General features: G+C 34.8%; 1 protein-coding gene across 1 annotated transcript in view; it reads right to left on the reverse strand.

Moving 5' to 3' along the window:
* Positions 1–17,100, reverse strand: part of WASF1 (WASP family member 1) — a 53,879-nt gene that overhangs the window by 3,781 nt on the left and 32,998 nt on the right. Inside the window, 5 exon segments of the mRNA XM_054699103.1 lie at positions 141–320; positions 1,655–1,827; positions 3,210–3,327; positions 4,387–4,540; positions 14,118–14,252. Of these exon segments, the coding sequence (XP_054555078.1) occupies positions 141–320; positions 1,655–1,827; positions 3,210–3,327; positions 4,387–4,540; positions 14,118–14,252 (760 nt within the window).

A 17,100-nucleotide genomic window follows, 5' to 3' on the forward strand; every position in this document is an offset into this window, starting at 1 on the left:
TTCATGCAACAATGGCAAAGCTGAGTAGATAGCTATACCAGAAATCATAAGTCCACAAAGCCTAAAATATTTACTATCTAGTCCTTAAAAAAAAAGTCACCAACCCCTGTGATAAACATCTTGTGCTAGTCCCAACATACCTGATACAGGTGGGTATGGGTTTTGCATCTCCGGCTCCATGCATTGGTGGAGGTGGAGGTGGCTCATGCGGTCTAACTAAGACCCTCTCCTCAGCTCTAGTCAGAAGTTCACTCATTTGACTAAATGGCAAGGCAGAAAGTGAGTAAGATCCATCCATATGATCCACATATGTCTGAGGTCTAAAATAAACAAACAGTATCAGTGTCCTTTTCTTAAACTGTAATGGAGTAAAGTGTCTAAAGTGAGATATTTAAGGTTTATTAACCCTTGAATGCCAATATTTTAACCACTTCTAAGAAACTTCTTTCAGAAATCTTACTTTTAAAGCAAAGAATACTTATACTGCAATCTTCCCTGCCGATTCTAGCTTATTATGATGACATTCAGTTATTTTACTTTTTATAATACTAATTCAATTCCAAGGATGAAAAAAATCTTACATATATACTCTTTACAACAAGAAAATAATTAACTTTTAACAAATTGTGTTCAAAGCTACTTGCCTCTGTGTCATATTTTTCTTTATAATAAGATGTCAGTGACAAAAAAGTAGACGTTGAAAACTAGAATTTTCTACCAGAGAATTGCTGCTCTCCTAACCCTGAAAGACTTCTACAAGTCTTGCACCCAGGGAGGCAGGCCTTCATGATACTAGTACAACAGAAATGGCTGATCCTATTTTCTCTTTTGGGTTCCGAAATGTGCTAGGGTGCTTAAAAAATAGCTTAGTAACATATAAGTAGTGTATTTTATTTAATAATGCATATAAATAGTATATTATTCCTAAAATAGTCTAAGATATTTCACAATTAAGGCCAAATAGTTTATATATAGTATTCAAACCACCATTCTTTTCAATTCAAAAGTTAGTAATTATTCTAGTTATATAATATCATACACCATTATCAATCAATATATGCAAATTTTTTCATAGAGAAATGTTAGTAAAATGTTTGTTAGGGTAGCTGGCTACTTAGATGGGGTCCTAGCTATTAAGAAAAGAAACAGACATATTCTATATTTCTGCTAAAGGGAATGAATGTTTTGTTTGAAAATCCTTATATCTATGAGGTGGAAGATGTGTTATAGAGAGGAAGTCAGGCAAAAGAATAAAGGAACAAAATATAACCCTTCCCAATTCTATATTTAATGACTCAATAATACTTCAGAAAGATTCTAGACCCTATTTCCACTATTATGAAATCCTAACAGACTCTACCTGAAATATTGAGAGGGAGTTGAGACTTCATGAAAGCCAAAACAACTCTGAAGGTCATCTACTCCAACCACATCTTTCTGCAGATACCAAAACTAAAGTTCAGGTATGAAAACAACCCTCATAGTGGCCAGGATATCGAAATCATCTTTATATGTTTAACAGTCTGTAAGTTCCATAGTTCAGAACTGACAAAGCTAAGTAGTTAGGCCAGAACTTAGATTAGAGATACAGATTAATTAAAAATAATGCCAGTGTGTTATCATTATTTAAAATAAAATAAAAAAGAAACGAAACCTTGTTTCAAAATGAGAGGCTGGGCCATTAGCAACTTCAATATGCTTATGTAAGAGATTAGCATCATCTTCAGCCAGCTCTGGACCTTGGGCCAGCTTCTGCCATTCTCTCCGCCTGTCATGAGGTGCTCTTGGAACTTTTTCTGGTTCATGAGGACGATCTAGATTTTTCTGCTATAACAGATGTATTGAAACAAAGCCAAATGCTGAAATGCTAAGCTTTTTAAAAAAAGGTTGTAACAATCAAAATAAAATTCTAACATCGATATTGAAAAAGACAAGGTTATTCTAAAAATAACAGTTTATTTGTACATTCATAAATTTTCCTAGTCTGCTTGTAATCCCAGTTTCTCATGTTTCTTTAACCTCTACTTGAAATTGAGGCAGCAGATAAAAATAGCATGCGTAGGTAGGGACTATAATTTGAAGTCATAAAGACCTTTCAAGATGAAAAAAAGATTCACCAACTTCGCTCTCACATCTACTAGTTTTTGTTATAATGAGAAAAATTTCTACCATTAATGGCAATGTCTACCTCTAGCCAAAACCTGGAAATTCACTAATGTTATGTTATCTGGGAAGTGACTAGTCAATACATTAGAAAAATCTAATTATCTAATTAACTCATAACCATGCCATTCAACAGAAAGCAGAGTATTTGAAAAATAAGACAAAAAGTAATTCAAATTGTGGGAGAAAGCATAGAAAGATCTGGAGTAGGAGTAGGTGTAAGATGAGAACAGCTGTCAACTGCCAATCAAGTCCATTTAAGGCATTCTGGTTCAGAAACTTTAAAACCACTGTGTTTGTCAAACAAAACACTGCTTGCAGGCAAAATCTGGGCTCCCAGTCACCAATTTGCAAAACTCTGGCTAGAATACTGGAATTGTGTCTAGTGCAGAAGATTGTAACACGAAGGACTTATGGGGCATAGAGAGAAAAGTAGAGGAGAAACAGAGGAATGATGAAGACAGACTGCCTCCTTCATAACTCTGTCAAAATCTATTTTTGTTTCCTCCTTCTGTATCTCCAGTTATTATTAACATGGAAAAAAGGCAGAACCAAGTACATTTTATTATAAAGTAGAAACGACAACAGAGCAGACAGATGCCAGGGATTCAGTGGGAATATAATAACCTTTCTAATACACTTAGGATATGCTCTGTGGTAAGAACATATTAGCTTAATCTACTTTACAATATCTGCACAATATTCCTTTGTTTCTTCTTACCAGAATGCCTTCCCTTCCCTGACCACTTAGTTCCTATTTGTTCTTCAAGATTCACCATATGCTTTGTTGTCACCATATGCTATTTTGTGTTACCCAAATCTTCCATGCCTACTTCTGTTATGGAACTTATCACACTATTTATAACAATCTAATTATTCATCTGGCCCCCATTAGCCTTTAATCATTCCATGTAGTTATAAAGACTTCAGTATTTCACTTATGAATCCCCCAATAAACCAATGAAGTACAAGGTTAATAAAATTTCACATATGAAATAAAACATAAAAACATGAAAGTTTCAGTTTTTTTAAATCTCTTGCAATACCTTCTGCTTCCTCTTTTCCTTTCTCTTATCCTCTGTATCTTGCAACATTTTTTCTTTCCACAGATCAAAGAAATATGAAGGATTGGTATAAAACTTCAAACCTTCTTTACCATCATCTCTGAAATGTAAAATAGATTAAAATATTCACTGGTAAGCCTTAGACGACTAGAATGAAATCACTAACTTGTTTCTTTTTTTACATTAGCAAAATACAGAATTTTTGTGTAAAACACTGGCAAAATAAATTAGAATTCTGCACCAACAGAGAATTTCTGACAATCAGAAAGGAAACTCAGTAAAATGGAAAATGAAGATGTTTTTCAGAGTTGGCGCTAATAATTTAAAATATGGCTGGACAATTTTCATTCCTAACTTCAACTAAATGCCAAGCTTTCTGAAAGTCCTTTGAGAAATTACAAATGGTTCTGCCAAAGAGAAAAGCCGGAAAGGATAGTAATATAATTTGGAACAGAAAAACTGTACAGGGCTTGTGTCAATACTAAATTTACTTATTATTTTACTCAATACAAAAATATATTACTTAATAGTCATTCAACTAGTAACAGTTATAGTGAAGGCTTGAATACTGACAGTTTCAAGTAGCTATATGAATATCATTTTAATCAGGACATGTGTTATACATCTTAAGTTAACCATTTAACTAATCATGTGAGAGGATTCCAAAGAAGGCTTGAATAAATCCAATTTTACTTGTTCAAAAAGCCTTGAATAAATTTATTTTTAATAGATACTATATACTTATGCAAAAATTTAACATATATAGGTCAAAAGTAGACAGGAACAAGCAAAAACATTTGGTTTTTTAGTATGGTAGAATTTTGAGCTCTTTATTCTTTGTTTTCCATCTGTCTAGAAGTTAAGAGACAACAACTCCTTGTCCCCTCCTATTAATAAGATTGCCACTGGCTTTTCTTAATAACACTCATTAAAACAACTCCCTAGAATAAATCCTGTCTTTCGTATGCTAGAACCCTGGAAATTTATTTAATGAATAAATAAGTTTCTAAAGTCATGGATATGAAGGATTCATTGCATCAATCAGAAGCCAAATAAAATAAAGACTGTTTAGGAATTCAGCATTTAATGGTATACTGCCACCTATTTGAACTTGAAGTTGTGTTAAATAACTGGCATTCTTATTTATTAGCCTTCTGACCTATAAGGAGTGAGTATATTGAGAGGCGGAGGCTGTTCACAAACATCGTATGTCTCTTGTAATGGAATAGGCAAAGTCTTGCGGTCGAAAAGCTGCTGATCTTGAATTGTAGAACTTCGGAAAGCTTTTCTCATCGTTATATCTTGCAAAGACACTAAAAGAAAAATCAAGAACGCATTTTGTTTTATTTTACTAAGATGATTTAACATAAGGACAAACTCATAAACTGCATTTGTTTAAAAGTCAGCATAGCTCAGGAGGTTGTGACTTGTGAATCAGAAGTTGTATTCTGAATGCTCTAATGTCACATCCCACATAATTTGCGCCTAATTTTCCCAATTAGATGAGTATAAATGCAACCTTTGCTTTCTAAGGTTCAGAAGGCTTTAAAGTGACACCTGAATGAAGCATATCTACATTTTCTATCATACAGACCTCCTGCCATCTTTGGCCCCCATCAACTTACATTCTCTTTTTTCTATAATTTTCCATCTCCTTTTATTATTTTTATTTAGCATATACTAACAATACTTCAGGAATTGCCTAGTTATTAGTGGCATTCTAGGCTAAACATATTGTTCACCTGCATGCTCATTAGACTATAAATATTATACATATACTATAAAATTAAGACAAACTTTACTGTAAAGAAAATAAGTACTGGGCAATCTATCTTACTGTCTATTTTATTTACCTTTTATCTTGTACTATAAGGCTCTCTACTTAACAATAAGCCCTTGAAAATACAGACTATCTTATATATTAATATCTCTAGTAATATATAATATCTCTATCTTATATTAATATCTTTATCTTATTAAAATTAAATTAATAATTAATAATTTATATTAATGTATTAATATGTAACATATTAATGTAACAACCTATCACATTATTTAAAATTACTTATTCATTTTCTTTTGGACTGTGTAGCATGTTAAAATAAGAGATGTACCAAAATACTACATTCTTAACTCTTAGAGTGATTTTTCTGATATTAAAAAATCAGGTGATTTCTTATATATTTAATATGACTCTAAGTATCAGGTAAATGCTTTGTAACAGAGCCAGGTTAGTACAAACAATCATAACAATTCTTAAACTACTTTTTCCTCTCCCTTACTCTCTCATCCTCATAAGTAAAACTTACCCCAAATAAGCAACATTAGACCTTTGCAATAGGTGACTGGATATGCAATGGCCATGCCATGACTGCATTTCCACATCTCACTACTGCATGACTAACAACACCAAAATAAAATTCAGAGCAGGAAAAAAATCTTTTTCCTACTATCACTTGAGCAGTATGAGATATTTAATGACTACATATGGTATGTGTTAGATGTTTTCAGTAATCTTTATTTTTTTAAATCTTTATAACAATTTTATTGAGTTAAGAATTATTGTTCCATTTCTAAACATAAGAAAACTTAAAGCTAGGAAATTCTGCCTGGCCCAAGGCAAAATCGTTAATAAGCAGTGGAGAAAAAAACAGGAAAGCCAGATCTGGATGCCTTTGAGTCTGGTCCTTTTGCTACAACACCACATAGTGTTCCTCTGGTTCCTGTCAGAAGTGGTCAGTTTTCTGCAATCAAAATGAATTAATTTTTGCTATTCCCCCATGCCACTTAATATCAATAAGTACATATCTAGAATGAAATCTAGTGTTCAATCTCCCAAAATTTTCTTAGTAAAGGATGTAAAGAACATGAAAGTAATGAGTACTTTGCTATCTTCAAATACTCTTTATTTATTTGTTATGATTTATTTGTTAATAGGCCACAGTTACAAAGCTCCTTCCAGTTACCTGTAAGGGTATCATATAATTTAAATAATATATAAAACAGAAAGTCAGTACCCTATGTTTGTAAATATACTTTTATTAAATATAATTGTATAGTTCTTTTATTTAAAAACTCACTGTGATATACTTCTTTACTTTCTAAATTATATTAGTAGTTCTTACCATTACCTACTACTTAATGGTTATTTAAAAAACAAAAATATTAACATAATGTTGTGTAATTTAGTATTCATTTTATTTTCCTTGCACTCTCACTGAGTTTCAAAATCTAAATGAATATCTTAGTAAACTAAAATTCCTTCCACCCAACTTTCCTTCAAACAATTTCTAATTAAGTTGTTCAATTTTTAGGTTCTGATTCTTCCCAAATGCCCTACATAATTTTAAAGGAAATGATAAACAATTCTGACAGCATTGGCACATTAGCACTATTTTTAAGCACAAAAACATAAGTTATTTACTGGTAACTGGATTTTTGTTTTTAATTTTAATGGGATGGTAAGATATGTCGAAATTTAATAGTACTTTAAAACTAAATGTTAATTTTATTTCTATTACATACGAGAACTGGATTTATGTCTTATTAGATAGTATATATTAAAACTTAAATATTTAAGCTATATAGAAAAGAAATTTTGTATATAAATGATACACTTGAAAGTATTGGCAATACATGAATGTGCTGCAAAGAATACCACCAAGAAAAACCACCCACAGAGTAAAGACAAAATATCTGCAAATCATAGACCTGGTAAGGGATCTGAATTCAGAATTTTAACAGAATTCTTTGAACTCAACAATAAAAAGAAAAATCATCCAAATTAAATGGTAACAGAATCTATAGAGATGTTTCTCTAAAGAAGACCCTCAAATGACCAGTAAGTCACTTAAATACTGGTTTTTAAATCTACAAATTAAACCAATTCTACAAAATGAAATCAATACAGAAAACATTATGTTAAGTGAAAGAAGCAGTCACAAAAGACCACACATTCATATGAAGTGTTCAGAACAGGCAAATTCATAGAGACAGAAATTGGGGCAGGGATGAGGGGGAGGGGGTGGGAGTGACTGTTAATGGATATAGGGTTTCTTTCCAGGGTGACACAAATATTCTACACTTGATTATGGGATAGTTGTGCTAACTGTGCATACACTAAAAACCACTTAATTTTTAATGGGTTAGTGATAGGGTGTATGTACCTCAGTAAAGTTGTTTTAAAAGAAAAAAAGCACTGTTTCAGTTTCCTGCCCCTGAAACCTATATAATAACATTCAGGCCTATGAGTTTATATCTTTTTTAATTTTTTTTATCATTAATTTTTTTTATTTTTTTACATCATTGTTCATTTTTAAACAATATTTGCTTCCCCCCACTCCCTCAGGTGTAGTCCCCATAGTTTCCTTCACCAATGCACCCGTGCACCATCACCTCAGTCCCCTGTGCTCCTCCCTCCCTCCTTCTGATCCCTCTCCCTCCTCCTCCCCTACAGGATGTCTCTGCTTCATAATTGACTGTTTGTTTTTGTTTGGTTGTGTTGTGTTTTATATTGTTATTATTCTTTTCCCCTGATGTATTATTTGGTTCCTCTATATTCCTGCTGTAAGTGAAACCACCCAAAATTTTTCTTTTTCTTTCTGGCTTATTTCACTGAGCATAATTCCTTCTAGCTCCATCCACATTGCTGTGAATAGCATGAGCTTATCTTTTTTGATTGCTGAGTAATATTCCATTGTGTATATATAGCACATCTTCTTGATCCAGTCATCTATTTTTGGGCATTTGGGTTGTTTCCAGGTTTTACCTATTGTAAATAGTGCTGCAATAAACATAGGGGTACAGGTGTTCTTTTGAATCAAGTGTATTTGTGTCCTTTGGGTAGACCCCTAGTAGTGGAATTGCTGGGCCATATGGTAGCTCTATTTTTAGTAGACCGAGGAACCTCCAGACAGCTTTCCACAGTGGTTGAACCAGTTTGCACTCCCAGCAGCAATGCAGCAGAGTTCCTTTTTCACCACATCCTTGCTAACATTTGTTGTTGTTTGTTTTTTTGATATATGCCATTCTTACTGGTGTAAGGTGGTATCTCAATGTGGTTTTAATTTGCATTTCTCTGATCATAAGGGATGTTGAATATTTTTTCATATGCCTGTTGACCATTTGCATTTCCTCTTTGGAGAAATGTCTTTTAAGTTCTTCTGCCCATTTCTTAACTAGATTGTTTATTTTGTTTTTGTTGAGTCATGTGAGTTCTTTGTGTATCTTTGTGATCAGTCCCTTATCAGTTGACTGGAGTGCAAAGATTTTTTCCCAATCAGTGGGGTGTCTATCTGTTTTGGTTAATGTCTCTTTTGCTGTGCAGAAGCTTTTCAATTTGATGTAATCCCAGGTGTTTATCTTTGCCTTGACTTTCTTTGCTTTGGGTGATGAGTCTTTTTTTTTTTTTTTAAAGATTTATTTATTTATTTATACAAGCACTGGGTACAGTCAGAAGCGCGGGAGGGTGAGAGGATTCACCAGAGCCAGAGCGGGAAACAGAACAGGTAGAGTGACGAAATACACTGCTGAGGGGAGCAGGGGGCGGCAGGAGAGGTCTGCGTGCCATGTAGGACCCTAGTCGGGGGCTGGGGATCGAACCCGCGCTGCAGAGGCTGTGGGCAGCTTCGCAACCCAGCGCTCAATTGCTGCGCCATCAGGGGAGGCCCTTGGGTGATGAGTCTTTAAAGATGTTATTGCGATACATGTCTTGTAATGTTTTACCTATATTTTCTTCTATATATTTTATGATTTCAGGTCTTATGTCCAGTTCTTTTATCCATTTTGAATTTATTAATTAATTTATTTTTTAGCTTTTTTTTAATTTAAATTTTATTTTTATATTCCCCATACAATTACAACCTCCTTATTTTAACCCCAAACCCTCCTTTCCCCGCCCTCCACACCTCATAGAATGTCTCTGGTTCATAGTTGTTGATTTTTATATTTTCTTTCTTTTTTTTAAAGATTTATTTATTTATTTATCTATTTATTTATTTATTTATACATACAAGCACTGGGTACAGTCAGAAGCACGGGAGGGTGAGAGAATTCACCAGAGCCAGAGCAGGGAGCAGAGCAGGCAGAAGGACCGAAGTACACTGCTGAGGGGAGCAGCAGGCGGCAAGCGAGGTCTGCGCACCATGTGGGACCCTCTTCTGGTGGCCGGGGAGAAGCCAGGGATCAAACCGGCGCTGCAGAGGCTGCAGGCAGCTTTGCAACCCAGCGCTCAACTGCTGCGCCACCGGGGAGGCCCTGATATTTTCTTTCTTATAGTTATTCTTTTTCCTGGTCCCTTATTTAAGTTTTCTAGATTCCTGCTATGAGTGAGACCATCCGGTATTTTTCTTTTTCTTTCTGGCTTATTTCACTGAGCAAGATCCTTTCCAGCTCCATCCATGTTGCTGCAAATTGCATGTGTTTATCTTTTTTGAATGCTGAGTAATACTCCATGGTGTATATGTACCACATCTTCTTGATCCAGTCGTCTATTTTTGGGCATTTGGGTTGTTTCCAAAGCTTAGCTATTGTAAATTGAGCTGATGAGACTCAACAAAAACAAAGAAAATAATCCAGTCAAAAAATGGGCAGAAGAGCTAAAAAGAAACTTCTCTGAAGAGGAAATGCAAATGGCCAACAGGCATATGAAAAAATGTTCAACATCACTTGTAATCAGGGAAATGCAAATCAAAACTACAATGAGATACCATCTCATACCAGTGAGAATGGCACATAAAAAAACTAGCAACAACAAATGTTGGCGAGGGTGTGGAGAAAAAGGAACTCTTCTGCACTGTTGGTGGGAGTGCAAACTGGTCCAACAACGATGGAGAGCTGTGTGGAGACTTCTTGACCTACTAAAGATAGAGCTTCCATATGATCCAGCAATTCCACTTCTAGGCATTTACCCAAAGGACACAGAAACATCAATTCCAAAGAGCATCTGCACCCCTATGTTTATAGCATTTTGAATTTATTTTTATGCATGGTGAAAGGTAGTGGTCCAGTTTTCCCAGCACCATTTATTGAACAAACTGCCCGTGTTCCATTGCACATTCTTTGCTCCTTTGTCAAAGATCAGTTGTCCATATAAGTGTGGTTTTATTTCTGGGCTCTCTATTTGGCTCCATTGGTCTGTGTGTCTGTTTCTGTTTCAGTACCAAACTGTTTTAATTATTATGATGGCTTTGTCATATAGCTTGAGGTTTGGAAGCGTGATACCTCCTTTCTCCTTTGTTTTCATCAGTAGGGCTTTGGCTAGTCGTGGTTTTTTGTGGTTCCATATGAATTTCATCAGTATTTGTTCTATTTCTTTGAAGAATGTCATTGAGATTTTTATTGGAGTAGCATTGAATCTGTATATTGCTTTTGGTAGGATGGACAGTTTAATAATGTTAGTTCTTCCAATCCATGAGCAGGGAATGTCTTTCCATTTCTTTGTGTCTTCTTTTATTTCTTTTAAACAGTGTTTTATAATTTTCCTTGTGTAGGTCTTTCACCTCTTTTGTTAGGTTTATTCCCAAGTGTTTGATTTTTTTTGTTTTAATTATAAAAGGGGTGGTTTTCTTGATTTCTTCTTCTTCAGACTGTTTGTATATAGGAAGGCTACTGATTTTTATGTGTTAATTTTGTATCCTGCTACTTTACTGAACTGGTTGATTATTTTGAGTAGTTTTTCTGTGGAGTTTTTAGGGTTCTCTATTTATATTATCATACTGTCTGCAAATAGCGATAGTTTTACTTCTTCTTTCCCTATCTGGATTCCTTGCATGTCTTTCTCTTGTCTCATTGCCCTGGCTAGGACCTCCAGTATTATACTGAAGAGCAATGGTGAGAGAGGACATCCTTGTCTTGTTCCTGATCTTAAAGGAAAGGCCGTCAGCTTTTTGCCATTGAGAATAATATTGGCGGTGGGTTTGTCATATATGGCTTTTATCATGTTAAGTTATGTTCCTTCTATCCCTAGAATTTCAAGGGCCTTCATCATAAATGGATTCTGGGGGCCTTCCTGGTGGTGCAGCAGTTGAGCGCTGGGTTGTGAAGCTGCCCGCAGCCTCTGCAGCGCCGGTTCGATCCCCAGCCACCGGGTGAGGGTCCCACATGGTGCGCAGACATCTCCTGCCATGCCCGCTGCTCCCCTCAGCAGTGTATTTCATCAGTTTGCCTGTTCTGTTCCTTGCTCTGGCTCTGGTGAATTCTCTCCCCTTCCCGCGCTTCTGACTGTACCCAGTGCTTGTATAAATAAATAAATAAATCTCTTAAAAATAAATAAATAAATAAATAAATGGATACTAGACTTTGTTGAATGCTTTCTCAGTATCTATTGATATGATCATATGGTTTTTATTTTTCTTTTTGTTGATGTGTTTGATTACACTGATCGATTTTTGTATGTTGAACCATCCGTGTGTCCCTGGGATGAATCCCACTTGATCGTGGTGTATTATCCCTTTGATGCATTGTTGGATTCTGTTGGCAAGGATTTTACATCAGTGTTCATTAGGGGGATTCGCCTGTAATTTTCTTTTTTTGTGCTGTCTTTTTTTGGTTTTGGTATTAGTGTAATGTTGGCTTTGTAGAATGTATTTGGTAGCATTCCTTCTTTTTCAATTTTTTGAAAGAGTTTGTATAGGATAGGCACTAATTCACTGCTGAACATTTGATGGAATTCATTTGTGAAGCTGTCTGGGCCTGGGCTTTTGTTTTTGGGGAGTACTTTGATTACTGCCTCAATTTCGCTGCTTATAATTTGTCTGTTTAGGTGTTCTATTTCTTTTTTGTTCAGCTTTGGATAATTATATCGGTCTAGGAATTTGTCCATCTCTTCTAGGTGGTTGAATTTGTTTGCATATAAGTGTTCATAGTAATCTCTGATTTCTTTTGATTTCAACTGAGTCTGTTGTGATTTCTCCTCTTTCATTTATAATCCTATTTATATGTGTTTTCTCCTGTTTTTTCTTTCTCTGTGAGTCTGGCTAGAGGTTTGCCTCTTTTATTTTTTTCGAAGAACCAACTTTTGGTTTCATTGATCTTTTGGATTATTTTTTTAAATTTCTATTTCATTTATTCCTGCTTTGATTTTTATTATTTCCTTTCTTCTATTGGCTTTAAGGTTTATTTTTTGTTTTTTTGCTAGCTCTTTGAGATGTGGGATTAGGTTGTTTCTTTGAGTTCTTTCTTGTTTCTTGATGTGAGCCTGTATTGCTATATATTTTCCTCTTATTACTGCTTTTGCTGCATCCCATACATTCTGGAAAGTGGTGTCCTCTTGGTCATTCAACTCCAAGTATTTTTTTTTTTTTTAAAGATTTATTTTTTATTTATTTATACAAGCACTGGGTACAGTCAGAAGCACGGGAGGGTGAGAGAATTCACCAGAGCCAGAGGGGAGAGCAGAGCAGGCAGACTGACGAAATACACTGCTGAGGGGAGCAGCGGGCGGCAAGAGAGGTCTGCGCACCATGTGGGATCCTCTGGTGGCCGGGGAGCAGCCGGGGATCGAACCGGCACTGCAGAGGTTGTGGGCAGCTTCGCAACCCAGCGCTCAACCGCTGCGCCACCGGGGAGGCCCAACTCCAAGTATTTTTTAATTTCTTCTTTGATCTCCTCATTAGTCCAGTGGTCTTCCAGTAGTGTGAATTTCAATCTCCATGAAGTGAGAGGGTTCCTTGTTTTCTTTTCATGATTTATTTCTAGTTTGATGCCTTTATGACCAGAGAAGATAGTTGGAATGATTTTGATCTTCATGTATCTGTTGATGTTTGTCTTGTGGCCCAGTATATGATCGATTCTGGAGAATGATCCATGTGCACTTGAGAAAAATGTGTACTCGGATTTTTTTGGGTGCAGTGTCCTATAGATGTCTGTTAAGTCCATGAGTTCTGTGTCTTTATTTAGGGGTCTAGTGTCTTTATTTTTTGTCTCATTGATCTATCCATTTGTGAGAGTTGAGTTTTGAACTACTATGAGTTTATATCTTTGTGAGCATAAATATTTAGCATGGTATCTGTTTCTCTCAATTAGGAATTATATTATGACAAAAGAAGCTGGTTCAATTACTAAGACATCTATCATTACAACCTAGTTTTTTCTTTTTCTGTTGTAGTAGTATCTTTAATTGCTTTTAGTGTAGAAATTTAGATCTATCATATAACTTGCATTTGTTCTAAAAATATTACTCAGCATAGTAGTAGTTTGAAGAGAAGATTGTAAGCAATTCACGTTAAATAATTCTCTAGGGTAGATATGAAAATTATGTTCTTAGTGACTCCATTTCTTTTTGGAAAAATAAAAAGAGGTGTTTGAGAACATCAGCATTTTTGTATTCAACCAAGGCATGAAATGTTTTACCACTAAAATAGCTACCATTATTTTAGCTTGTAATGTGTGTGTGTGTGTGTGTGTGTGTGTGTGTGTTTTAACCTGGTATCCTTGGTTTTATACCCAGTATAGATCATTTAACTAACTTGCTCTAATTTTAGCAATTTAGCAATATGTACACAGAAGCATATTGAAAGGAATAATCACATTCTTGTAAAATTGAACCTAAGAATTACAAGTAATTTTCAAATAATTTTAATTTCTAAGACAAAAGTACATGATAATAAGTCATAAGGGAGAAAAGAAGAGAAGGAATGGAGAAAAAGTCTGTCCAAAAATTAAGAGCTATCAAATATACAAAAAATGGTTAAAAAAAAAAAAAGAGTAGAAAAGAAAAACCAGGTCATCCTATGGCAGTATAGAGAAGTCAGTGACTTAATACAAGTTCCCCAAAAATCACAGGTAAAAAAAGATTTGCAATAAATTTGTGTTTAATATTGTTCTTAAATATACTGCTCATCTCACCTAACCTAAAATATATACAATAAAGAAAACTATAAATAAACTTACATTCTTCTTCTTTAGGGTCAAGTTGGGTAACACTAACAGATAAACGGTCCACACGTTCTTGTAATGAGTTAACTCTGAAGGAAAAACTATGTGCTTCATTGAATAATTCTCCAAATATATCTTCAGCATATTTACCTAAGCAAAAACAAAACATACACCATAATATTTAATGTCATCAGAGATACATATAGAACAATTTAATATTTAAAAGTGCTATCTGGATAAATTTGGTATTTATTTGGATGTAGTTTGAATTTTAAACCCTAGCTTGAAAGTAATCTAGTTGTGAGAATGGAAAACAATACAAACCCTGGAAATTTTATTTTAAATACTGGCTCTTCTGCTTCCAATTTGGCAACATGTGTCTAAAATGGAATTATTCAACTTGCTCTATCCACATCTACCCACTTGTTGAGGGTTAGAAAAGATTATGATGGAAAAATACATATGAATAATACATCTTTTAATCTCAAATCAGCATCCATAAATAGATTCTCCACTAATATTGAATTTCAGGCCAAATTGAAGAATTCAGCATACATGACCCTTGTCTCCTATACCCAAAATACAGAGTATGAAAATTTATGAGAGATACTTTACATTCTCTGCTGGCTTAGTTTCTTAAAAAATCATCATAAATTTAAAATCAATTATTCTTCTGGTCATGTAAATTTCTATTATTGAAAAGAAAAGGCTAAAACAAGAGACAAAAAAGAATACACATTTTTATCTAGTAAATAAACCAGGGGATTTTAGACAATCTATAATGAAAAATACTCGTTTATTTAGAACACATAAAATAATGAATACTTACAAGATAAAAATGAGTCAGTCACGCTCTGTACCTTTGAACAGCTGGTCTTTCTAAATCAAGATATTTGACACCCAAACATAGTGCCTAGTTAAATGTAGCTCAATAGCAAGTTCTATCAGTTTCTGTAATATAGAACTGTTCTAATCATTTCTATTTGAATAATGCTGCATATTTTTCAAAGGATTTCAATATATTATCAGCAAAATCAACAAACATTTACTGGGTTCACCCTGTGCCAGATTAAAATTATGACCCTATGAAGACATCAAAGAGTAAGATGCAAAATTCCTAACAGATTCAATAATCTTTAAGGAAAAAAAATCAAAATTATAATCTTCTTAATAAATTTAAAGGATGGCTTTGTATATATTCATTTACTCACTATATTCTTTAAATCAAACTGACTGAAAATGTCTTACTTATGTGTCAGACACTACTCCAGACCCTGGAGATATAAAGATATTGGAAGACGGTCTCTGCCTTTCTGAGCTTTAAACAGAAACAGCTTTAAACAATTTAATAAGTAAGTTCAAAACGCTGGTCCATTCACTTTGAGACCTTGGTGTTACTGTCCTCACCTGTGAATTGGGACTAAAAGTATTGCTTTGAAAAGGAGAGGCAGTGAACAAAGGGCCTGCTGGAGTTCTTAACAGAGGACAGGAGCCCAACAATGGGAGTCTCCTCTATAAAAGGAAATAGAAGGAAGCCACAGAACACAGACAAGCATGGAACTTTTGGGAACAAGAGACACTTTCAGAAACAGTTTTTCAGAGACTTACTTTCTCACAGGGAAGCATTCAAAGAAGTTTAGGAATAGAAATGCTAGGAATTAGCTAAGTTTAATACTACCAGGATCCTTAACTTACAATCTGTAATAACCACCTGAAATTATATGCAGACTTTTTTTTTAATGCATTTGCAATTTTCTGGTGAAGGCTTGCAATTTTTTGGTTTTTTTTAAAGATTTATTTATACAAGCACTGGGTACAGTCAGAAGCACAGGAGGGTGAGAGAATTCACCAGAGCCAGAGCAGGGAACAGAGCAGGCAAACTGATGAAATACACTACTGAGGGGAGCAGCGGGCATGGCAGGAGAGGTCTGCATGCCATGTGGGACCCTCGCCCCGCAGCCGGGGATCGAACCGGTGCTGCAGAGGCTGCGGGCAGCTTCGCAGCCCAGCGCTCAACTGCTGCGCCACCGGGGGAGGCCCAAGGCTTGCAGTTTTTAAGCGGATTTTTAAGAGTCTATGTACCACTGCCACAAGTTTAAGTACTAAAGTACTTCAGTAGATAAACTACTCTGTCCATTCTTTTTATATCACCTATTTTGCAAATCTACCTCCTCCTCCCCTCCCAGAGAGAGGTGCAAGCAATAGTTTACAGTATAAACTTGTGCATATATCTGAATTTCAACTAAGTGAGCAACAGATTATACCACTTTTTCCATTCAATTTTCTATAATGTTAAATCCAAATCCTCTCATCCAACACTGTTTTCCATAATTAAGAGTATACTATTCTTATCCAATATCATTTTTTCCTTTAACCTCCCCCCTCCCTTATATTTTTACTTTGCCTCTATTAATTTGCCCAATTCTTCATGTAAGTTGAAATGCCTTCCATTTTCATTCCACTCCATTTTCTAAATTCCTTTGTTCCTTTCAAGGCCCAATTAATTCACATTTCATTTAACAAGCATCCTTTAATAACTTCACCTTATGTTTATCTCTGTCAGTTTCTATAATCTAAAACTCATTTTAATTATATAAGTGCTCACACTATTCAGAATGGCTTCAGTATTCATATTAACTCTTCAACTAAATGGGATATATTCTTCTCAGACAAGGACCATGTATTCAGTATTATCTGCTCATTGTCTGTCTATGTATCTAACTAGTTTTATCAAGCTAACTTATGGTATACCTCCTCCTACAAATCTACCCTGATGCCAATCTGCCAAATTTTCTGTTTATAAGAAGTAGGCTGTAACTATCCATCTTGGGAGCATGAATTGACTATATTCAACAACTGAAATGCCCTGGGAAGAGAAAATGATAAAAGATCCCTCAGATATAGTCTAAACAAGACTATCATTTTGTATAGACCATACAGAGTCCCAAGAGCTGTTAAGAACAATAAAATGGGAAAGAATTTTGGTACAGCAGAAAAA

Source organism: Talpa occidentalis, unplaced genomic scaffold, assembly GCF_014898055.3.
Source record: "Talpa occidentalis isolate TD23 unplaced genomic scaffold, MPIMG_talOcc4v2.1 talOcc4.2, whole genome shotgun sequence".
In the NCBI taxonomy this organism is placed as follows: domain Eukaryota; kingdom Metazoa; phylum Chordata; class Mammalia; order Eulipotyphla; family Talpidae; genus Talpa; species Talpa occidentalis.